Here is a 25089-nt window from a genome sequence, read left to right as displayed (position 1 = left end):
GGTTTCTGAAGGTTTAAAAATCTCAATTCACAATTTATTAGTTGGGAGAATCTAACATTGGAAATACTCATCATGACTGTAACCCTCCATCAAATATTAACACAAGGAGCAATTTGCATCCTTCTAAAAAGTTTATTTATTATTAATGTGTGTGTGTGTGTGTGTGTGTGTGTGTGTGTGTGTGTGTGTCTGTCTTTACACACACAATGAGGCCCAAGTGTGGGATCCGAGAAGTGAGCTTAGGCTGCCAGCCTTGTGGAGAACGTACATTTATCCTGTGAGCCAGCGAACCAGGCCAGCAGTAACCCTGTGATTGTAAAGACTGTCAAATATAAACACTGAGAACACAAGCCTGTGACCAAGGGGATACCACCACAACACCAGTACTGCATGACCATCTACCTGAAGACTGGAGTGCGGTCTTTGTCAGCCTTTCTTTCTCTTCTGGCTTTCAAGACAGGGTCCCAGACTAGCCTTAAACTTGTGGCAATCTTCTGTTTTTTGCTTTTAAGATCTAAATGTTTTTAAAAGTATGAAGTAAGGATCCCAAGTACAGCACACACTAACTGTTGTTATCTGGGTGCCCTCCATTCTCTACACAAAATTTCTTTTTTTTTTCTTTTTTTCTGGTTTCTCACAACAATAATGGTTACAAGTCATTGAAGCAGTTGTTATTAGCTATCTATCAACTATCACAGCGCTGCTTTTCAGAAAACTCTGTAGGCATTATACAGAGAATACGGAAGAACTTTCAGTTCTGAAGAGAGGTTCACATTATACAGAGAATACGGAAGAACCTGCAGTTCTGAAGAGAGATTCACATTATACAGAGAATACGGAAGAACCTGCAGTTCTGAAGAGAGATTCACATTGGGAGCAGGTACTGAGTTGAGCTGGTAGAGTGCTTTTTGGTTGGCTATGCACAGAGCCTTGGGCTGGATCATCAACACTTTGAAAGTCAGACATCCCTACAATTCCAGCACTTGGGATGAGGATCAGAAAGTAAAGGTCATCCTCAACTACTGTCAAGTTGGGGGGTGGGCAGTCTGTGATACAAGAGATGCTGACTCAAAAGGTAAAAGCAAGCTTAGTGTGGTGTCACATGCCCCTTTAATTTCAGCACTTGGGGGTCAGAGGCAGGCAGATCTCAGAAAGAGAGGTCAGAAAAGGATATATAACAAGACTGACAAGACTGTCTCCAAAAAAAAAAAAAAAAGGGCAAAATACAGCTGACAGGAGTATGCTGTACTCTCATGCTGGGAACATGTCTTAGAGATAGAACGCTTGCTTCATGTGTGCCCTGGGTTTGATCCACAGCACTGCAATCCCCTCCCCCAAATGTATACTCCAGCATGTGTGTGACATGGTAAGACTTAAAAAAAATGTAACCGGCCACCCGTAAGGGAAAGACAGGTGCACTGTAGTCATGACAATGTAGAATACCATGGAGGTCTGAGGACTTTCCAAGGTAGGAGCAGGGCATGGTGGCTCACTTGTAATCTTAGTACTTACAAGACCAAGGCAGGAAGACTGCCATAAGTTTGAGGATAGCCTGAACCAGAGAGTGAGTTCTAAGCTAGCCTGGGCCAGACTAGAGTCTCCTCTCCCAAATAAAAGATCTGAGATATTATTAAATTAAAAATACTAGTGAGTTAAGAAATCCCAGCAATTTATTTTTGTTGAAATGGAAATGTGCACATGAAAATGAGGTAGTGTGGGCACTTCTGCTTGGCTCTGTGGACTCACTGCCAGAGCAGTTCAAGTGTACACAGGGCCAGAACGTTCCTCTCACTTTAAAGAGAGGACCGAATGGCAGGAGAGTAAAGTCCACTGCAATGGCTCCTGACCACTGACAATCGTCTTACTTGCCTTTCCTGCCTTGTCCTCCTCAAGCGTCTCACTTTCTAAGTCTCCATTCTACCTTATCCCAGAAATCAGACAGTGCTAAAGCCTGCGTCTTCCTTATATACTCATGTGCTGAAGTCTACTTCTACAGAGAGCGTCTTCCTCATATACTCATGTGCTGAAGTCTACTTCTACAGAGAAAGGAGGTGGCTGGGAGACACCATGCCATGACCAAGTCCCCTTTGACTGGAATTAGTACTCTGATGCTAACTAAGGTATGAAGGGTGAGTGTCCCCGCACTTCCACCATTCCAAACATGAGGAAAGTTTATGGGGTCTTGAGTTCAGATTTTCAGCCATCAGAACTGTAAGAAATGTACGTCTGCTTATAAATTACCCAGTCTTTGGTTTTTTTGTTTTGTTTTCTACAGCAGCCCAGACAGAAGTCATTCATGAGACAAATATCTGAGTGTTTCCTCTGTAGCTGGTAAGTAAGGTCTTAGGTACTGAGAGCCTTACGGACAGATGTACTTTGTGCCCAAGGACTAGAAGGAGAAGTCAGTGAGGACAGCTGTGGACTGTGGACGACTCACCAAGCTGTGTTTCTGACTGACGTTCACTATGCTCTGGAAGTTATAATGCACTTTGGGATGCGCTGTAGTTTTGTTCCTTGGGTTTCTCTATCTTGTATGTTTAGCCTGTGTAAGCAGGTGAGGATTACGGTGGCTTCTGTGTCTCTCATGACAGTTACATGAACTTGGGCTCTCAGACAGTGCCGTGTGCACAGTGGCCGTACTCTGTAGTCCAATCTCTCTTCCAGGAATTGTGTTCTCATCTAATGCTTTGGATCCCAGTGTTTCTAAGTAAGGCCATTTATCCCTACAGCTCACAGAAATACACACAGCTTTAAAACCATAACAGTAAAATAGGCAGGTAGCTGGGTGGTGGTAGCAACTTTTAATCCTAGCACATGGGAGGGAGAGGCAGGGAGATCTCTGTGACTTTGAGGTCAGCCAGGACACCCAGGGTTACACAGAGAAACCCTATCTCAAAAAACCAAAAACAACTCCCTTCCCCCCAAAACAAACCAGGCAATATTCTGAAAAGCAACAAAATAGAGTTAACCATAAATTATGGAATATGATATAAAACCAACTTTTGCTTCCTGAGGCAGCTTGAGGTCTTACCTGGCCCACTGTTTTAGAGATAGGACATTTTATACAGAAAATTTGACTTGAGGCTTCTTTTGAAAATTCTGAGGAAGCAAGACCAGATTCAAGTATCAAGAGACGCTGGGGCTGATGGCCACTTTCCTCTCTCAGAAGCTACCTATACAGTGCAGTCCACATCATTTCACTGACTCCTGGCCTGCTTCCTACTTGAATGTTATACCTGTTCTTGGAATATATTTACATTTGACTAACTAGACTAGTGTAATAGTACAGGCTCCATTTCACAAATGGTAGAGCCAGAAAAGTACTTTTTATTTATTTTTTAAAGATTTAGCTATTATATATAAATATTATGAGCACTCTACCTGCATGTACATCTTGCACCTGTGTGCCAGAAGAGGGCATCAGGTTCCAATACAGACGGCTGTGAGCCACCATGTGGTTCCTGGGGATTGATTTCAGGATCTCTGGAAGAGCAGCTCTTAACCACTGAGACATCTCTACAGTATTCTTAAAGATAGAATTCAAAGGACTAGTGATATTAATCAAAGTAAGAGAGAGGATAGAGTTACTTGCTTCTAGATTTGTGATCTGAGAAATTAGAAGCACAAGTTACAGATTAATTTGCTCCATAAAGAAGCAGCTAGCATGAGTTTGTGCTGTAGAAGGTGCACATGTGTCAGTGCACATGGCACTGTCTGAGAGCCCAGCATAGAGTACCTGAGTTCATGTAACTGTCAGAAGAGACACAGAAGCCACTGTAATCCTCACCTGCTTAAACAGGCTAAATATACGAGACAGGGAAACCCAAGGAACAAAAACTAAGCAGCTAAGTAGAGAAAGTCCAAGCTCAATCTAAAAACAATGCTGTCACTGAACTCAGCAGCTGGGACAAGCATAATGGATGGGTACTGTCATAAAGAAAATGGAGTAGGTTAAGACAAGACAGGTACTCCCTGACTTAAGACAGCACTAGAGATCTAATGTAAATGGAAAATACCACAAGGAATAAAACCTCTAATAGAACAACTTACCAAACACCCTGATTTAGCAACACATTCCACTTGAGAACCCTGGGCACTTACCCTGTTTGTAGGAGTGACTTAGAGCTCACTAAGTGGCTCACCGAATCTACCCAGCATTTGAGAAAGTCCCATGCTCTATATGGTGGCCCAGGAAAAGCAGAACTTAGAGGTCAAAGCATGGCTTTTACGGAATGCTTGTTTTGGAAGCATCAGAAAGTTGAGAAATCAGACACTGAGCCACCCAACACCAGACACTGTCTGGGCTACTCTGTCCCTCTAATACAAAAGCCATAGCACTGCTTCCTTTTTTACTTTAGTGCTGTGGGCACCTCAACGAACCCTTACTTAGCCATATTACTGACAACTGCAAACTACCTATTCACAGCCTACCACCCTGCTCATCAGACAAACACTCATCATTTAACATACTAAATCATTCACTGTATGTTCTAAAACAAAACCTAAATCCAAACAGAACCAATGTGATTATATAGCAGTATGGCAAGAAAGCCAGGCCTGCTTACCTAGGGCACCCATTCCCACACATTTTAGCATCCTAAATATCAGGGTAAAGGCTGGAACCGTGCAGTGCTATTGCATTACTGTTGGTCTCTGACCAGAAAGCAGCTATTTTTATCAATTTGCTCAGGAAAATTTGAGTGGTCTGACACTCTTATTAAGCACCCAGTAAGTCACTTTGAATGAACAACTGAATATATGCATAAAAGTACTGCAAAGGGCATATCAGTTTCTATTCAGACATGGAGAGTAAGACTGCAGATCATCGAGGACTCAAAGAAAAGCATGTTATCAGAGACAGCTGACAACCAGACTGGCAGCAGCTCCCACCAGCAACAGTAGATGCCAGTGACAGCGTGCTATTACTTTCAAAATGTTAAAACAGCTAGAACAAGGGAGAGAAACCAGATTCCATGAGGCAAAGGTAGGGGCTGGAGAGATGGCTCAGCGGATAAGAACCACTTGTCCTTGCAGGGACCCAGGTTTGATTTCCAGCACACTCAGTGGTTCATAAGCATTCATAACTCTAGCTGCAGGAGCTAACCTCTGATGCCAAGGATGCACACAGTACATATACATATTCAACACACACAACAAACAAGCAAACGAACAAACAAATCCGAGGAGACAAGGGCAGAGGTATCGCCTATGGAGTGCAGTTGAAAGAGAAAACCCCTACCTAGCTAAGAGAAACCAAACCAAACCCAGAGCCATACAGGGTAACCACCACCACCCACACGGAAGTAGGCTACAGGAAACAGTAGGGACTAGAGCATCGAGAAAAACAAGCCAACCACACAACTTCAGATGTGACTATACAAAGGTAAATCATTCTAATTGATCTGGAGAAACTACAGATTTACTTTTGGATTGGTTTTAGAAATTTCTCAAGTTTTCCACTATCCAAAAACCAGACCACCTCCTGGTATGAAGGACCGGTACCTGCAGAGAGCTCGGGTCATGCTTGCATCCTTCACGTTTGGGTCGGTGGTCAGGCTCCTGATGAGGACCGTGATCATCTGCAGAGGAATATGCTGCACCAGGCTTGCCAAGGCCACCGAGGGCTCAAAGGACGCATCTAGTTGTTAGTTAAAGAGACAAATACGGCATGGAGGTTCAAAGTGAGGTACTAGTTCAGGGAGAAAACACACACACACACACACACACACACACACACACACACACACACACACGTTATGTCATACATCATGGGTAGACGCTAAATTGAGTTAAACCATAGAAATGAGAGGCTGAGAGGAAACAGCAATACCCACTCAGTCCACAGCCACATCACTAAGAAGAACACTATTGTTTTTTCAATAAGCTAATTTGTTGTTAATAGTACATTTTTGGGTTTGATAATGCTTTGGAAGGCAGTAATCGGGGATGGGGGTGAGAAAGAACCAACTAGGCAAATCTTCTAATTTCCATGTCAGAGGCTCATATTGTCGTTGCACTACTGTGATAGTAGAAATTAAGGTGAGGGGGGCTGGCTTTGCTTATATAAAATGTAAGGCATCCAGATGGTCTGCTTCAGTACGACAGTGAAAGACCTGGAGAAACCTCCAAAAGCTATGACGACTACAAGTACAATTACAGGAATGGGAAGCTAATGCACCTGGTATTTATTAAACACATTATTAGACTATGTGAGCTTTTAAAGCTCAACCCTCATTTCTGGCTAAGGTAAAACAAGGGCAGGTCCACAAAGTTCAGTCTGAATCTGGTTGTGAACCTATTGTTTCACAACGGACAGATTTTAAAGCACCTTCAGGGACAGACACGGACAAAACTCTAGGTGAGAGGTTTTCTAAGTAGAATCCTTTGCCCTTTCCCTAGTTTTTGAGGATGAAGTTCATGATAAAGACAAGGCAGACTGCTATCTAAGCTGTTACACTTGTCTTCACGCTCCCTGGATCTCCTGCCTTCTGTGGAGTGCAATGATATTTTAAAACCACTACATGGTAAACTGGGACAATCTTATAATAGATTGTGCGCAATTCATGAATTTTTAAAAAATGAGAACACTGGAAAACAGGAAAAAACAAAACAAAACCAACCCTTCAATAAGATGATAGGTTACACATAGGAACAATAACGCCCTGAGGCGAGCATCATAGATGACCATTAATCAGTAATGACTAGAAGCTTCTCATCCTGGCTGTCTGCCCATAAGAATTCCAAAACTGGAACAGAGGTGGTGTAATTAAATGACTTGTTCAGTGACAAAGGTCTTTGGACTCAACATTTTTGCTCCAGCATACCATTCTGAACAAGGCAGTGAAGTGGAGTAAAATTTTGGATGAGAATTATTTAGATTTGCTATCCATCAAGAATGTCTCTTACTGGAGGATTTACTTCAATACAATATGCCTGCCGCCCCCATGAGAATGTTTCCGGGAAGTGCACTGTGTTTATGAGACACACATGTTGAATTTCCAAGACATACTTCCCTGAAATAATGACCCTTACCTGTGGAAGAGATGCTTGCAAAAACTTCTTGCAGAGAAGGTAGCAGCGTGGAGGGCTCAGCCTTCCAAATATTCTGTAGTAAGTTACTCACTTTTGTTACCTGGGAGACATACTCCCGGAGCTCCTTCTCCTGGGTGGACACACACTGGAAGTGACCTATCGTCCGAACCAGCTGTTGACAGAAGGTAATGGACAGTTTCCCTTTGGGGACGCACTGCACGAAATCCGTCAGGAGGTCGCTCAGCCTGGCACAGAGTAGTGGCTCCGGCCTCTCGCAAACCATTCGTAAGACCTCCACCTGTAACAGGCTGAAGAGGTCCAGCACCGACGGGCAGCTCATAATCAGCTTCAGGCCGTTGTGAATGTAGTCCAGGATGGCTACGTCCTTCCTGTCCAGTGAGTGGTAGCCCTGCTGAAGGAGGCCCAACACGAAAGTCTTGTTGAAGAAGGACTCGAACTCCGGCCGGTGGTACCGCGCGTAGGCCTCCAGCACCTGGTGGCCCACTTGTCGCTGGAAGGGGTCCTGGCCCTCCAGGATGAGGCGGGTCGTCAGGTCAAACATGGCCTCGCACTGCGCCTCGTCGAGCCAATGCTCCGCGGATTCCACCACCTTCCGCACAATCATCCGCTTGAGGGGCAGCGGGTGCGAGGAACTCACCAGACCCTCCAGAATCTTGTCCATCGTCGCCACTCTGCAAGGCCAGGCCCAGGGGATAAGGAGCTGGCGGCGGCAGCCCGGGGGGACACCAAGGAGCCGCGGTGGGGGTGAACTTGAAGCCAAGCAGCAGCAGGTCTGGCCACCGCCACCGCTGCCTCAGCAGCCACATTTATCGAGTGGGAAGGCCCATCCGAGCTGGGACGGGAGCGGGCGATTCTGGGGCGCCGAAAGGCTGTCAGTCCCCGCGGTCCGCCTAAGGAGCCGGAGGTCCGCACACGGCTGCCTCGCTGGGCCCGCGACCCCTCTCAGCATTCGGGCACAGGGACCCTCCAGGCCTCCAGGCTGAGCTGGAAGGTGAGGAGCGCCTTCGCGTCCCGGGGTTGTGAGGCGTCCAGACGTCCGCGGGTGGGCAGTAAAAAGCCGCCCTCGGTTGAGTCAGGAGGCGCTGTCAACCAGAGTACCTCGATCTGCCAAGGAGAGGAGCTGGAAGCGCCGAACACCCTTAACCCGGAAGCAGAAATACCGGCAAATAGGAAGTGAAGTTCCGAGGCACAGCAGATAGGTCCGCCCTCGCCCCGCCCACTTTCTTCCGGTCCTTTCTCGTCTACATTCGACACATTTCCTGCGGGCCCCGCCCCTCCCCCTCTTCTCCATCTAGCTCCTCCCCCCGACAGGCCGCGGTCCCTTCCCTGGCGCGCAGGCGCAGAGGCACTGAGTGAGTCACGCGGCCACTCTCGCGTCACTGGCGACGATGAGGAACGTCACTGGCGGACTTCCGGAGGAGCTGTTCTGGGAATCTGGAGGGCATGTCTGTACTGTGAGGGTCTGGTCACTCGACGCACATGGATCCCGTCGGTGTTGCTCCTTAGAGACCCAGAGGTCGCTCAGCACGACAGAATGGAGAGACTATATTAAGCGACTGCCTGAGGAGAAACTCTTCTCACAGGGCAGCCCGAATAACGCATTTCACAGGGAGCTTTAAAAGGCAAAGAACACGGAAACACTATTTCCTACTTTGCTGTTGGCACGGGGAATAAAGTAAGCAGGCAGCTTAATAGAAGCCCCGAACCTGCAGCTAGGGAGGCATTTCCCCGAGTTTCTAGGACAGGGTTGGAGTACAGGACTTTTCACTTTCATCAGGGGATGATGGTGTTAGTTTGAGAGTAAGCCGAAGATGGCTCCTGCTGAGACAAAATGGAGGAGCCCTTTTACTCTGTCGTAGTCTGTATCACGTTCCTTATGAAGAAAATTCGAGGAAGTGCTATATTAATTGTTTAAAATCTTGAGTCTGAGAAAGTTCTGCAAACTCGGGAGCACTGCTTGAGGAAGTGAGAAAAGTATAAGAAAAAAACATGCTTTGGGGGAAATTTTTTAGAAGACATACTGCCTTAAGTGGCTGTGTTTTTCCTATGAGACGATTGCTAATGTAAGGAGTGCTGGTAGCTCATGCGTTTAGTGATGATTTGAAACAAGGTTGTAAAAATAGTGAGCCTTTTTAGTCAGTGTTCAGTGTATAAGCTGTGCCTCAAGTAGGCCGGAGCGCAAACCTGAGACTGAAGGCATGTGTGTGTGCTTGTATAAAAGAGAACTTTGAAAAGAAAACTTTTGAAGATACCATAAAGCTTATATTAAAGATCTTTTAGAGCAGGGAAGGACAAATGGGGGTCATCACACGTGTACCCTTTCAAGTTAAGTCCCAAGGATTCAGATGGATTTTAAACTCCAGGTCTTTGTAAGTGACCTAGTCTTAAAAGTACCTGACAAGGCCCGGCCCTTGGTACCCTTAGTACTGAAACACAAACCTTAATCATAGACTATTATTTTGGAAAATGTTGCCTAATTATATTTTCCTTCAGTCTTGTTTAATATAGTTGTGAAATCATTGTGAAACATTGCTAGTTATCATTGTATACCTTATAAGTGTCCAATAGGGGGAAAAAAGGTTTTTCTTGCCACAGACATGATTACGTCAATATTTTTAACATACCCATTTTCATAGTATTAAAAGTAGCAGTGGAGAGGAGATAGGAGCTGGGTGAAGAGAAATTGGAGACTGATTTGTAGGAAGAGAGTAAAGAGTTTGAATCTAGACCTAGGAATGGCTTTCAGCCCCTACCCCCACCCCCCCCAATCCCTTTTCAGGTAGGTAGAACATAAAGCTACAAGGAATATTGGCTTGGCTATCCTGCTACATTTGAAAACAAGTAACAGTAATATTTCCAGAAGAACCAGGATTGTGCTTATGTTGCTTTTGTCTTTGCTGCTCCTGGAAAGGCTTATTTGAATATACCATGACTTACTGATTCCTTCTGCCTTCCATCTCCTAAGTGCTGGGCTCACCTGCCTTTGCCACTATATAGCTCACTGCATGAAGAACTTAAGTAGAGATCATTCCACTTCTAGGCACATACCTCAAAGAGTTAGAAACAACTACATTAATGTTCACAGCATTGTTTTTTAAGATGGCCTAAAGGTGGAACAGATGAGTGGTTAAGTAAAATGTGATACAAGCATACAAAGGGACATTATTCAGCCTTAAAAGAATGAAGTTTTGATACCTGAATGAAATCTGAACACACTAACTCAAATGAAAGAAGCCACCCAGAAAACAATGAATACTGTGATTCCCTATTTGTGCAGTAACTAGAAAAGTTAATGGAAACAGTAAAATAGAGGTTGCAACAAGTGTAGGGAAGAGAGAAGGGGATTATTTAGAGGGTGTACAACTTCTGTTTGGGAAGATGAACAGTTCTGGAAAGGAACAGCAGTAATGGTTGCATGCTAATATGAAAGCAGTTTGCCACTGAGCTTAATACTTTAAAGTATGGCTGCAGATCAGTTGGCAGAGTGCTTTCTCGCCTAGCCTGTGTTGAGCCCTGTGCCTCAGTACTGGGTAAACTGAGTATGGTAGTGTGTGCCTATAACACCAATGTTCAGGAGATAGAATAGCTGTGATGGTTTGTATATGCTAGGCCCAGGGAGTGGCACTATTAGAAGGTGTGGCCCTGTTGGAGTAGGTGTGTCACTGTGGGCATGGACTTTAAGACCCTCATCCTAGCTACCTGAAAGTGAGTATTTTGCTAGCAACCTTCAGATAAACATGTAGAATGCTCAATTCCTGCACCATGCCTGCCTGAATGTTGCCAAGTTCCCGCCTTGATGATAGTGGACTGAACCTCTGGAACCGTAAGCCAGTCCCAATTAAATGTTGTCCTTTTAAGAGTTGTCTTGGTCATGGTGTCTGTTCACAGCAGTAAAACCCTGAGACAGAAGTTGGTACCAGGTACTGGGGTACTGCTGTGATAGGCCTGACCATGCTTTTGTTTGGAAGAATGTGGATTTTGGGACTTTGGATTTGGAAAGCAGTAGAATGCTTTAAGTGGGGCTTAGTGGGCCATCCTAGTAGGAATATGGAAGACTTTGTTGCTGAGAATAATTTGAATTGTGTGGACCTAGCCCAAGAGGTTTCAGTGAAGAATTTCAATATATGGCCTAGGGACTATTTTTGTAGTATTTTGGTGATGAACATGGCTATTTTTGTCCTTGTCTGAAGAGTCTGCCTGAGGCTAAGGTGAGGAGACTGAGATTAATAGCATTGACAAAGGAAGTCTCAAAGATGCCCAGCATCGACTTTGTCCTCTGGTTAAGTCTCATGAAAAGCATTTTGAACAAGTGTAGCAAGCTTTAAAAGGAAGAAAATAAAATATGTGGTTTGAATATTAAAGGGGCACCAGGAAGTGAAATGGAGCTGAATCCTGTGTTCTTGGAGATAGCGGATTAAGGAATGGAACATTGGGGCAAGATCCTACCCAGTTAAATCTAGATCCATGGAGGTACACAACTTTAATTAATTAAAGGCACCTTTAATCCCTGGAGATAAAGCCGAGCAGATCAAGGCCAGCCTGGGACAAAGCAGGTTCTAGGTGAAGAAGAGCTTAAATCCAGGCATAGTGGTACACGCCCTTAGTCCCAGCATTACAGGAGACAGAGCCATGCAGATCTCTGAGTTCAAGGTCAAGCTACAGAACAAGTTCCAGGAAACCCAAGATTAGGCAGAGAGGGAGTTCGAAAACGGAAAACTGGTAATAGAGTAAGGGGCTGGGGGATGTTCCAGCTCCAGCAAGCAGCAGAACTTGGTAGTCAATTAGTCCCTCAGGGCAAATGTCTAGATGACAACCCTGAATGGCTATTACAAGCAGTTTTTATACTTTTTAGGGGCACAGGTTACCTCAGCAAGGTTATAGTTCAAACTTATTTGCTACACATATTAACCTTTAAGTCTATTGGCTAGCAAGCATCAGTCAATACATTCTGAGAATTTTCTACTCAAGAATGTTCCTATGGGTGGAGACTGGAACTTGGTCTAGCCTCCACCCAAGGCGGGAAGCTGGAACCTGGCCTAGCCTTGCCCCGAGGTGGTTGGGTGTAAGGCTGGCGGAGGCCCCTAGGTTCTTTCAGCAGAAGCTGAGAAATGAGTGGTGATTAAGAAGAGCCCAGCATCAGTGAAGTGAAATCTTCTGGAAAGTGTTTTCTGAAAGCACAAAGAAGCTGTGTCCCAAAGATACCAAGGTTGTACCTTGAGCTGCAGCTGTACTTGGTAATGTGTAAGAGTCACCCAGGTGGTACTTGTTTTGAAGGCAATGAAGGGGTCATGAAGTGCAGCTGAGGCTTAGTACTATGCAAGGCCACAAAAGGCCATTGGTGAAGGTGCAGCCTCAGTTGCAGTTGATAGCCCAGGACTGAAGAGGTCATGCAAAGGATTTGAGGCTTGGCACCATGAAGAGAGCCTATGAGAGGCTATTGGTGAAGCCTAGTTGTGGCAGAAGATCCAAGTGTACTGGAGATGCCAGTTAGAGAAGGATCCCAGAAGATCATGTGTGGCTCTCAGACACTGAGACAAGAAGCTGTAACACTGAAGTTGCCTTGGAGATCCCAAGATGCTTGAGAAGCCAGAGCTCTGGGCTATCTGCTGAGGAAAGCTGCTAACAGGGAGTGGACCTAGCCCAGGAGAAGAAGTTTGTTGCAGTCAACAAAGATGAAAAAGGAGTGGAGAGCTGAAACTCCAACTGTTTGACATCAGAACTGGAGATACAGAGTTTGGAGTTTGCCCAGCTGGTTTCCTGTCTTGCTTTGGGAGTTACAGTTAAGAGATTGGATGAATCCCAGAAGAGACTTTGAACTTTGGACTTTTAACATGGTTGAGACTGCTATAGTCTATGGGGACTCAGGAAGTTGGACTAAATGTATTTTGCTTTATGCTATATTTAGGTATGGCCCCCATAGACTCATATGTTTGAACAAGCCTATGGGGCTCAAGGCGTGGAATGTGATGGTTTGTATAAGCTTGGCCCAGGGAGAGGCACTATTAGGTGTGGCCCTGTTGGAGTAGGTGTGTCACTATGGGTGTGGGCTTTAAGACCTTCATCCTAGCTGCCTGGAATGAGTATTCTACTAGTAGCCTTCAGATGAAGATGTAGAACTCTCAGCTCCTTCTGAGCCATGCCTGCCTGGATGCTGCCAAGTTCCTGCCTTAATGATAATGGATCGAACCACTGAACCTGTAAGACAGCCCCTATTAAATGTTGTCCTTCTAAGAGTTACCTTGGTCATGGTGTCTCTTCACAGCAGTAAAACCTTAACTAAGACAAACAGCACAGGCTATATGAAACCCTGAGTAAAAAGAATACATACATACATACATACATACATACATACATACATACTAAGAAGCAATCCAGCTAAAAATGAACAAATTTCATGAAAGACATTTAACTGAAAAGGGCATGCAGATGGCAAATACAGGAAAAGATAGTATCACTAGTCACAAAAGCAATGTAAATCAAAACCATGAGGTACTACCACATGTAACATGTAACATGTCACATGTAACAGCAGTGAACATTAAAATTGGTGACAATTCAAGGAAGAATGCAGAGAAAATAGATATACATTATTGGTGTTAATATGAGACGGTTTAGTTCTTCTGAAAAATTACTTAGCAGTTTCTTTGTGTAAGCCAGGTTTGCCTCACCACTTAGTCTTTCTGCCTCAGCCCCTGAGGTACTAGAATTACAGTCATGCCTCCTTACATCTATCTTATTTGGATCCTTATCCATCTCCTCACAACATCTTAAAATTAACCATGTTGGCTGGAGCCATGACTCAGCAGTTAAGAGGACATACACTGCCAGCATTTTAAGTGTCCACATTGGGTGGCTTTGAGAAGCCTGTAATTCCAGCTCGAAGAGCCAGTACCTGTGGCCTCAATGTACATCTGTACATAGCCAACTTGTCTTAGTTTGGATTTGAATTGCTTCAGAGAGACACCGTGACCAAGGAAACTCGTATAAAGGACATTTAATCGGCGCTGGGTTACAGGTTCAGATGTTCAGCCTGTTATCATAGAGGAAGGAAACTTGGCAGTGTCTAGGCAGGCATGGCAAAGGAGGAGCTGAGAGTTCTACATCTTGACCAGAAGGGCTCCATAAGAAGACTGACCCCTGGTAGCTAAAAGGAGGGTCTGAAAGCCCACCCCACAGTGACACACTTCCTCCAACAAGGCCACACTTCCTAATAGTGCCACTCACTCCCTGGCCAAGCATCTCTACTCCCACAGAGACATATATATACAACTTTAAAAATCTTTTAAAATTAAGCATGCAATTATCGTATGACCGTGCAATTGAATTCCATGGTATTTATTTCAGAAAAATGAAAACTTATATTAAAACAAAAATAATCGTGCACAGATGTTTACAGTAGGTTTATGTGTAATAGCAAACAATAATGGTAGTCAATGAAACAGTTAAACTGGATAAGTAAACTGGTTCATTCAAAAGAAAACATCAACAAGAAAATGCAACAGGCTTGCTAGGCACACCCACTTAGCAGAACTCAGGGGCATTATTCTAAGTTAAAGAGGCAACCTCCAATGGCATACTCTCTAAGTACCTTTATGTAGTATTGCCAACAAAAAATTTTAGAGATATAAGATGTGATTATTAGGGTTTAGGATGGTAGAGGAGAGTGGGTAATAACTATGAAGGAATAGATTGATTCATTTTGATGGACAGGTTCTTCACCCTGATAAAATGGCATGTAATACATACATATATCATACCGATTCCAGTTTCCTGGCTTTTATATTGTTCTATATGTAGGTAATATGAGAAGTGAAAACTTAGGGTTTCTTTGAAAAGTCAGTTGTTTTGGATGGTGTTTTGCTGGGGCAAACACATGTTTTCCTGAAGCAGACACCAGTGAAAGGATGTTTGCTAAAGCAAGCATACCTGATGAGGGATTCTTTGCTAACGGCACACATATATTGGTTCACTTTACATTGCATAGCTGAGCTCCGTTTGTCGTGATTCCATAGAGAAAAATGCACCAAAAAACTTGTGGTGGTGGGCTGGCATCTTCTCGCTGCTTCCAGGGACTTGGGCAATTGGGAGAGTGATGTAACATGAGACAGATTCGTGCTGAGGCAAGACCTTTGGAGGACACATGATGTTTGGAGGGAGTCTAAGTAGGACTCAATGGATAGTGACCTGAGGCTTGTATAGCTCTACAATGATTCTTGGTCTCAAGTCTTTGTTGAGAGGTACAGCAAAGAAGAACTTCTGGCTTAATTGCTCCTGCTGATTGGTGCTGATTAGGTGGAGGCCTGGCTGTTCTGCTAGGTCGTGCCACTGCTGCTGATTTTGTTTGCTATCCTGACTCTACTGAACTGGATTGCTGGTATAACCATGAAGTGTTTGCCAGTGGATCAAGCTGCTGACTCCTCTGAATTGAACTGCTGATATCCCGACATTGCAGATGGGACTTGCTCCAAAGAACAATTTCTAAAGAGGTCCACTTCTCCAATATCCTAATAACCTTTCTTTCCACTACCTCTGGTGGGTGTGTGCTAGAAGGGAGGTTAGAGTATTTAAGAAGTTATTAAAATTAGGGTTGAGAAATGTTGAAGTTACAGATGTGTAACACTGGGAGAACTGTTTTAGGTTACTTGAGATGTCATGATAATGTACCACAGGCTGGGAGGCTTAAACAACTGAAATGTATTCTTCCACAACTCTGGGGGCTGGACATTAAAAGCCAGGTTGCAGCAGACCATTGTTTCACCTCGCTGCATCTTTGTATGAACATCTCTCTTGTGTGCAAGGAGAAAGAAAAATTTCTGCTCTATCTTTCCCACCTCACTTCCTTCTCTCTTGTCTTATAAGAATAGAACAAGGATTATGTTGGGGAGAGGAAGGATAGGCTCTAAAGAGGGAAGAGAGGTGAGAACAGAGAAGGGTAATGGGTGGGAGAATAAGACCAAATATCAAGTTATCTCTTACTGTGGAAACTAGATTATGTATATGTATATGTATATGTATATGTATATGTATGTGTATGTGTATGTGTATGTGTATGTGTATGTGTGTGTGTGTATGTATATGTATGTGTGTATGTGTATGTATATGTATGTGTGTATGTGTATTATATGTATATGTATGTATGTGTGTATGTGTATGTATATGTATGTGTATGTGTGTGTATGTGTATGTATATGTGTATGTATATGTATATGTATGTGTGTGTTTGTGTATGTGTATGTATATGTATGTGCATGTATGTGTATGTTTATGTATGTGTATGTATGTGTATGTGTATGTGTATGTATATGTATATGTATATGTATATGTATATGTATATGTATATGTATATGTGTATGTACATGTGAAAGCAGCAGTGCAACTGTGGGGAGGAAGAGGACTATGGGAAGGAGAAGGGCCAAGAGAGGGTATGGGGGTTAAACATGATGTGTGTGTGTGTGTGTGTGTGTGTGTGTGTGTGTGTGTATTTTCATGTATATATAAAAATGTCATGATGAAACCCATTCTGTATGCTAAATAAAATTAATTTAAAAGGCTTAATAACAAACAATAATGACAAATTCAAAAGAACACCAGTTTTATTAGATTAACTGCTACATTTAATTATGTTTTAAGGGTTTTATATCCAAATATGATAACATGAGAGTAGGAATTCAACATACAGATTTGGGAGTTAGCTTTTGGGGGGCAAAATGTAGTCCATAATAGAAATCAATTTTCTTAACTGTGTGGACTAATTTTGCATATATATATATTTTATCTAATTTTAAATTAGATCAATGTATCATCTAAGGTGATATTAAATTTTAAGTTGTGGCAGGGCCAGAGATCTGAAAATTTAGTACCCTGATGCTAACTCATGAGCAGGCTCGAGTACATTAAGGATCTTCATGCACTATATTATTATAGATCGGAAAATACGTACACAGCCGTGGTGCTACAGGTTTTATGTTCCTCGGTGTAGAACTTCAAAAAAGTGGCTGTGTGTGTGTGTGTGTGTGTGTGTGTGTGTGTGTGTGTGTGTAAAGAAACTCAACTTTGAAAGATTTAGAAGTTGAAGACATTGTAAAATTCCAGACTGAGAAGCAAATAGGCTTGTGTTGTGAGCCACACATGGTGTTAACACTTGGGAGACTGAAGCAGAAAGGACCAAGAGTTCAGAATACTTGTCTGCTACATAGTGAAGCTGATCCCATCCTGGGCTATATGCTACTCTGAATCTGGAACTTATACAGTGTAAGAGAGAACTCCTAAAGTTGTTCTCTTACCTCCCCCAACATGTGCTTGTGGTACCTACCCCACAAATATGTTAAATTATTTCTTTTTGAGATAGGGTTTCTCCATGTAGCCTTGGCTGTCCTAGAATTCACTCTGTAGACCAGGCTGGCTTCACAATCAGAGATCTGCCTGCCTCTGCCTCCTGAGTGCTAGGATTAAAGGTGTGTACTACCACCACCTGGCATCATGTTAATATTTTTAAAGGAAAGAAATGAAAAATGGAATTACATGTGGTTTGTATGATTCCTGGCCAGTATTAGGGACACATCTGAAGTTAGAGATCATTAATGTTAATGAGATCTGTCAATTGGTTTTCTTTGCATGTAGCCATAATCATTTTTACAAATCTAAGCAGAGAATAAGTAGAAAGTGGGTCAGAATGACTTATGATGTAGCCAAGTCTAGGAATGCATAATTGTAAACACCAGCACTTTGCCAACCTGTGATTGCCTGATTTGACTGGTGAGAAATGACTCCAGACCTGGCACAGGTTGGAGGGGTCACAGCTATACTGAGGCTCTGACAAATTTGTTGCAAGCAATCAGACTTTTTACATCTTTATCAGAAACAATGGTCTGGCAGTTGTGAGGAAGAGTGGGATGGTAGTTGCCAGGATACAATGACCTTTACAAGCTATCCAGGGTACACAAGATTGCCTAAGACCAACTGTCCTGTCAAGTTTCTGAATGCTTTGTTCACTTCTAAGGGACACAGAAACAGAAGTGGCCTGAATGCTTCACAGCCTGAGGGGCTGACTCTGTTTCTCAGGATCTCAAAGGTACTCTGCCCCAGGAGCTAGACTCTTAATTTGAAAAACCGTTGACACAGGCTTCTCAAGGGAGCTAGACCAGGCCAACTCCATGATTTCCCTACACAAGATGAAAGCAGAAAAAAGGCTATATAAGTGCAAGGGATAATTATATGTGACCATGGGATCTGCCTTGTAAAAGGTATTATTGAGACTGTGAGGGAGTGAGATACAGTGGGGAAAAAAGGTTGTGTGTGCTGAAATCAAGGAATCTTAAGGTCTGCTGGGGCCAGAGGCCGGATGCTCTAGCTTCTATTAAAGAATAAACTGGAAAGATGCAAAGTGGTGAGAAAATGGGGTATTCACACTCATGTGGTGTCGATGGGAATGCCAAGGATTGAGCTTTGATTGAGAGAGTAAATTGCTGGAGGTGTGGGTGGACATTAGCACGAAAGTACATAGAACTGGTAATTGTGTCAAGCGAAGAAGCAAGCTAGTCTCAGACAAACGCTGTGTTCATCTCATATAAAGAAGCTAGGTTTGGGCTGGAGAGATGACTCAGCGGTTAAGAGCACTAACTGCTCTTCCAGAGGTCCTGAGTTCAATTCCCAGCAACCACATGGTGGCTCACAACCATCTGTAAGGAGATCCGATGCCCTCTTCTGGTGTATCTGAAGACAGTTACAGTGCACTTATATATAATAAATGAATAAATCTTTAAAAAAAAAAAAGAAGCTAGGTTTAAGCCTCTGCCTGCCTGTCCCTGCCGTGTGTGTGTGTGTGTGTGTGTGTGTGTGTGTGTGTGTGTGTGTGAGAGAGAGAGAGAGAGAGAGAGAGAGAGAGAGAGAGAGAGGTAGTAGAAAAGGGACCCTAAGAAATGAGTGAAGAAAAGAGTATGGTGGAATTCATGTGCCATGAAAGCAGGGAACTATTTGATGGAAGGCCAGAAATGAGTGGGTTAAGAGACAAGCAAAAACAGTTGGGGAGGGAGTGAATTGGAGTAAAGTATAATGACACTCATATATGAAAATGCCACATGAAATATGGGGGTGGGGCAATAAGGGGGATATATAGGGGGAATACCCGTATGGGGAAGGGGAGGGGAGGGAATGGGGGCTTATGGACAGGAAACTGGGAAGGGGAATAACGTATGAAATGTAGGTAAAGAAATATATCTAATAAAAAATAAAAAAAAGGAAAATGCCACATGAAACTCATTACAACCTGTGCTGATTTAAAAAGTAGCTTTTAAACAAAATGATGAGATTTGTTGTCCAAATGCAGAAGAAATACAGTATCAGCTTTGGCTGTTCAGATGAGCCCTTCCACATGTGGGAGCGTTAGGCAGCCATTTCCTTTGTAACTCACCTCAGATCTGATCTGTCCTGGTTCCTTCCTCTGGCCTTGCTCGTTCACCCTTTAGGGTGTCAGCTCAGACATCTCTGTGTTTTTAGCTTAGTTGTCATGGTGACAGAATGTCTAGTATAAATCTTTCACTAAAGGATGGAAGATTCATTATCTCACAGTTTGAGGTTTCGGGTCCTGCTCACTTGGCCGTGTGTGCTCGATGAGATTATGGAAGTGGGAGAGTGACATAAGAACTAGAGAAAAGGAGCACAGGGAGGGTAAGATAAACCTTCGGGGACATGTCCAGTGACATTCTATCTGAGCTTCATGCTTTCTCCAACTCTTTAATGACATCATATTACTAATCTTACCATTCAGTGATCCCTTCATTCGTTCAGAGCCCTTGCAATCTAATTGTCTTTAGAAATGCCTCACAGATATGTCAGAGGTGAACTGATCTGGTTTTTAAAAAATTTTTTTAATTAGTTTATTTATTTTGAGACAGGATCTCTCTACATAGCCCTGGCTGTCCTGGAATTGGCTATGTAAAGCTCACAGAGGTCTGCCTACTTCTGCCTCCCAAGTGCTGGGAGGTTGACTCAACATGTCCAGCCCTTTTAGGGGTTTCTTAATCCATTCAAACTGACAACTAAAATTAACTATCTTACCCAGCCTCCAGGGACACTTTACCAAACTTAGCAATAGCCAGTTATTCTATAAAGCATCCTCATAGTGTCGTATATTTCTAGCATTTACCACAATTATATTTCTGTAACTCCTGTCTGTATTATGTGCTGGGCAGGGTTCATCTCTCCTGCTCATTACCCAGCACACACCATAGTAGCTTCTAGAACTTAGCATTCAAAAATTATTTAAAACTTGGTCTTTGTTGTAACAAAAGTCCTTTGGGGTATGTACTCATATGTCTATTTTCAAAGAAATATACCCGGCCTGCGGGGGTTCAGAGGAGACCTGGGAGGGGGCAAAAGAATGGGGGACAGGAGGCACAAAGAAGGAGAGCAAGTCTATGGTCTGATCAAGCTCTCAAACTTTAATTGAAAACAGCGGCTTATAAAGATTCAAGCAGGCAGGAAGGTCACCCAGGACCCAAGACCAATTTCACTACCATCACCACCCTCCCTATAGCCCTAAACCCTAAGTTGCAGGTTTGGACTGATAAGAACAGACGACTGGCTAGGTGTCCCAGAGGGTGTAAGTGGGCTTGACATTCCTGAAACATTCCTCAGACAGAGGGTGTGTAAGCCGGCTTGGCTTCCAGCAGAAATATTTGCCAAGGTGATTTTACTATTATATATTTTTATGACTTAAATATTAATTATAGATGTATGTATATGTATTTTTAAGGGTTAGTTCACGTAACACATATCCTTGTCAGAGGAAGATCCTATTAAAGCTAACATGTCTTGATAAGGTAAAAATTTAGTTTTTTTTAAAAAAACTGCATCCAGACATTAAGTTTGAGCAAGGTAATGGTTATTGGGGTTTATGTACAGAATCACAAACAGTAAAACAAACAAAACAAACAGGAAGGAAAAACTTCTCAAACACTTCCAAACCAATAAATTATAATGGGTGAAAGTTATAATTTAGTGAAAAGCTTATTGCTATGCTAATAGATTTCTTTTTATATTTTTACTCTTTGATACTTCCCTCCCTGAATGTATATTACAAATACTTTTCTGCATTATCTTCCTTTTTGACAATAAAGTCACATTTTTTGTCTTGGTTACATTTTTATTCTTTTAGGCAGAATACACTTACTAAGCAAGTTATACTAAATAATTGTGTGAATAAAAATATTAGAGACTAAAGAACAAATAGTGGTGTAATTATTCTACAGAATTTCACACAATTTCAGGGAAAAATCACTTCTATAAGGCAGTAATTCTGCCTGATAACTTCTTTTCATGTCAGAAAGATGAAATTCTGAGAAATCTGTGATAGTTTGCGATATACTGTGTGCTTTTTACAGTTGTCTGTAAAAAGATATCTCTTGTCACTTGATAATCAAATTATAGGACTAGGACTTAAATTATACTCTAATATGTGCATAATTAGGGTAAATATATGAAGAAGCTGACCAAGATATTTATTTATTTTATTTTATTTTTTGGTTCTTTTTTTCGGAGCTGGGGACCGAACCCAGGGCCTTGCGCTTCCTAGGTAAGCGCTCTACCACTGAGCTAAATCCCCAGCCCCTGACCAAGATATTTAAATTGTGAGATTTAAGTATCCACTTAAAGTTTCCATGTTTCACCTTTTCTAGAATATTAAAATTTTTGAATATATAACTTGTCATTCCTTGTAGAGACAGTTATTTTATCTGATGACACACAGTGACCATGATAATTCGAACTTCCACATTGTATATATTCTACCTCTTCTCAATGTTACCCTGTATATTTCTGAAAAGTTCTCAGGGAGAACTTTCCCTCGGGATGGAGACCCTCCAACTCAGTGACCAGACCGAGACCACAGGATGCAATCAGCAAGAGATACACAGGCACCTGTGGGCGCTTCAGTCACTCGGGGGACTGGCGCGCCCCACGGAACCAAGGATGGGCTTTTTATAGGATTCTGGGGAGCAGAAGCAAGCATACAGAAGCAGATGCATGGTTACAGGGATATAATTGGTGGATTCTAATGTGGCAAGGGTTCAGCCCGGGGGCAAGTTTCTTAGCTACCTTCCTGGAACATAACGACTGACTCGGCCCCCCACCAGGGTGTGGGACCTCTCCCGGGGCTTTTTTTTCATTGTCAGGTGCTCAACCGCAGTCGTCCTGTTGCCAGGCCTTCAACCATACACATCCTGCTTGGCAGCCGCTGTGTACTCAGTGTTCTAACCTTTCCCTGAACCAGTCATCTTAAGTACAGCCTTGCAAAATGGCGTTACTGCTGCTAAGCTGGGGTCTTTCATTTCTGAGATGATATTTTTCTTATTTCTTCATCTAGTGGATTCTATTGTCTCAGGAGATCTGGTGGTCAGCTTTCCTTAGAATGCTGGGAGATTCCAGAAGCCCTGCTGAGGTGGAAGCCCTGCTGATGTGAGAGCTTCTCATGCACTGTGTTTAAGATCATTTCTTAGACAATCTTGTTGACAGAGTGTGTACCTTAACTGTCTGAATGTCTCTGCTGGTCAACACCTTCTCGGTACCCATCATGACCCATGGGAAGGGATGTTTCTGCTGAACATTTCCATAAATTGATAATAGGCCTTGCCCCACTGAGGATAATAAATATTCTGTGCAACATGTTATTGCCTTTCTTTTCTTTATTTTTATTTTATGTTCATTGGTGTTTTGCCTGCATGCATGCTTGTGTGAGGGTGTTAGAGGCACAAACTGGAGTTACAGATAGGTGTGAACCATCATGTAGGTGATGGGAATTGAAAACCCAGGTCCTCTAGAACAGCAGCCGGTGCTCCTAACCACCGAGTCATTTCTCCATTGGTGTCCCCCCATCCCTGCCCTCACATTAGTTGAGGCCTCAACCAGGAAGATTTGTTTCTTAGATTGAACAAAATGTTAGTTTGTGCTTGTTACATTTGGATTTAAAGTACCCACCCCAGATTCCAGTTCTCCTGCCCAGCTGGAGGTGTTAGAGTGGAAGGTAGGCCTAGATGATAGATAGGCCAGTAGGCATAGGCCTTGAAGACTGCACTTGACCTTAGGTTCTTTCTTGGCTAGCAGCTTCCTAATCTATTGTGATGTGAGAGCCTTTGCCACAAGCTCTCACCAACGCAATCTGAGCTGCTTTGTGACAACTTCTCTGAGGTGATGGGCTACAATCATCTGAATCCCTAAGCCAAAACAAAGCTTTCCTTTCGTCACAATTGGTCAGAGTGTTGTGTCTGTTGGGTCAGAGTGGTACAGGAAGGTCTACCTGATAAGGTTGGCCTCAGCGATGAAGCACTTTCATGTGCTGAGTACTTGGGAGTGTGTTCTTATCACCAAGGTACAGCTGTGGGAGTGCCAAGCAGACTCTAAGGGCTGGGAAACCAGCTGTCTTTCTGGTTTTGGCCTTGCATGCTCTCTGTCTAGTTTGAATTGTAGATTCGTGAAGATATATCCTTGTTTCCAAAACAGACTGGTTTATTTCCAGTTAATTGTAGCCTTGGGTGAACTGCATGGATCTTAGTTACTCATTGGGTGAATGTTAGTGTCACTCTATTCTCAGAAATACTTTGAAGAGTAAAACGTGAACAATGTAACTTAATAGGCGCCCAGGGAGCATAGTTTCGCCTTTTATTGGTGAGACACTGGTTATAAAACCCATACAAGCACATGTCCCTTGTACACAATGATGGAGTGGCTTGTGTGGCTGAGAAAAAAGATCAATAGAATGTAATTGAGCCAAATCCTTTAACGCTGCACTGCCTAGGGAAGCTCCTGCTCGCCCCACACAGAAAGGGCAGTTAGGATTCTGTCCACGTCCAGCTTGGCAAGTCAATGATTCTTCTCGTTATTGACAGGTTAGGGTTACGTCACGGGTGACTTCAGCAGCTGTATCACCAGAAAGTCCCACCCAGTATGCACAGCAACTGATTCTGGAAGTTTCCATACAGAAGTTGCAGGCAGCTACAACACTGAAGAGTCTCACTCCTCCACCTTGAGGGGAAGCTTTTTGAGTCTTACAGGTTTCGTGATTGTCTGAGTAATTTCCTTGTGAGGTTTTTGGAGCCTCACACCTCCTCCATTAGTCAGTGTTTCAACCTGAAGTTAAATGCGACACAAAAACAGAACTTGGGGTTTTGGTAATGAGAGAACATATTCTGCACAAGCACCTGCCTCATAATTCACCTTATAAACGACAGCTCCATTGTTCCTTGATTTTATTACTGTATGGATGATAGCACTTGATGGGGAAACAAGCTTGGTGCTGTTCAAAACATTTCCCAGGATTACCTCATCGAATCCTTCACAACCCACTGCAGCACTGATCTTAATGGAAAGGATCCAGACTCACACAAGTTAAACCAAGCTTTATTTGATCCATTCCAAGTCATCACAGTCCAAGCTTAGCAGGGAAGTTCCAGGTCCACTGATGCTGTTCTTCATATCTCTTCTTACTGTGCCAGGGGTTCATGCATGCACTAATATACGAAGGTTTGAAATAACAAGTGTAGTACGAAAAGATAGCAGGGCTGGGTGGGACTTTTGGCCCCAGAAACCTTCAAAACAGAACAGTCTACTGCCATTGCTTATGGCTTCCTCCCATAACTAGATGGCAGACCTTATGCTGGCTCCTGGGTGAGAAAAGTCATCAATGGTCTATTACCCAGCAGTGATCCCTGTGTGCTGTGTATACCAGCCTGCTGGGCAAGTGGTGCCCACTGGTGCACCTAATGGCACATATATTATTGGGGGCGCGGGATAACCAAGATGTTTTCTTAAAATTGGATTTGAGGCCTGCATCATGAGAAGGAATTCATGCCTGAAACTGTAAACCTGGTCAGAGAACAATAGGTCACAGGCTCTTGGGGGGAGCTATTATTGTTGTTTTGCTAAATGGACACTTTGTCAATCTGTTTTCAAGATATTTGCATATGAAATTGCCAGTAAATAAAATATACCCTAAAATAGTTATAAGTTTATTGATTATTAGTATAGGTGAGGCACTAAGTTTTA

At 43.1% G+C, this 25089-nt stretch overlaps 1 protein-coding gene and 1 long non-coding RNA gene across 5 annotated transcripts in view; both read right to left on the bottom strand.

Moving 5' to 3' along the window:
• Positions 1 to 8228, bottom strand: part of Usp38 (ubiquitin specific peptidase 38) — a 31443-nt gene extending 23215 nt beyond the window's left edge. For 3 of the 4 annotated variants that reach the window (XR_015643351.1, XM_087594526.1, XM_087594525.1), the window contains exons 1-2: positions 7033 to 8181; positions 5503 to 5638 (exon numbers count right to left, since the gene is read on the bottom strand). Coding sequence is in view for 2 of the 4 variants with exons in the window: in XM_087594525.1 (XP_087450651.1) it covers positions 5503 to 5638; positions 7033 to 7714 (818 nt within the window). In the remaining 2 variants the exon portion in view is untranslated. 4 annotated transcript variants of the gene reach the window in all.
• LOC147999411 (uncharacterized) lies at positions 627 to 4980 on the bottom strand. Its single transcript, XR_015643596.1, has 3 exons — positions 3816 to 4980; positions 2035 to 2570; positions 627 to 1990 (listed from the first exon to the last, which is right to left on the bottom strand). It is a non-coding gene; the product is annotated as an uncharacterized LOC147999411 (long non-coding RNA).
• Positions 8229 to 25089: the final 16861 nt, after the last annotated feature.

This window comes from Rattus norvegicus, chromosome 19 (genome assembly GCF_021556685.1).
Source record: "Rattus norvegicus strain SHRSP/BbbUtx chromosome 19, alternate assembly SHRSP_T2T, whole genome shotgun sequence".
NCBI classification, from domain to species: Eukaryota; Metazoa; Chordata; class Mammalia; order Rodentia; family Muridae; genus Rattus; species Rattus norvegicus.
This window is presented reverse-complemented; position numbering and strand designations above follow the sequence as displayed.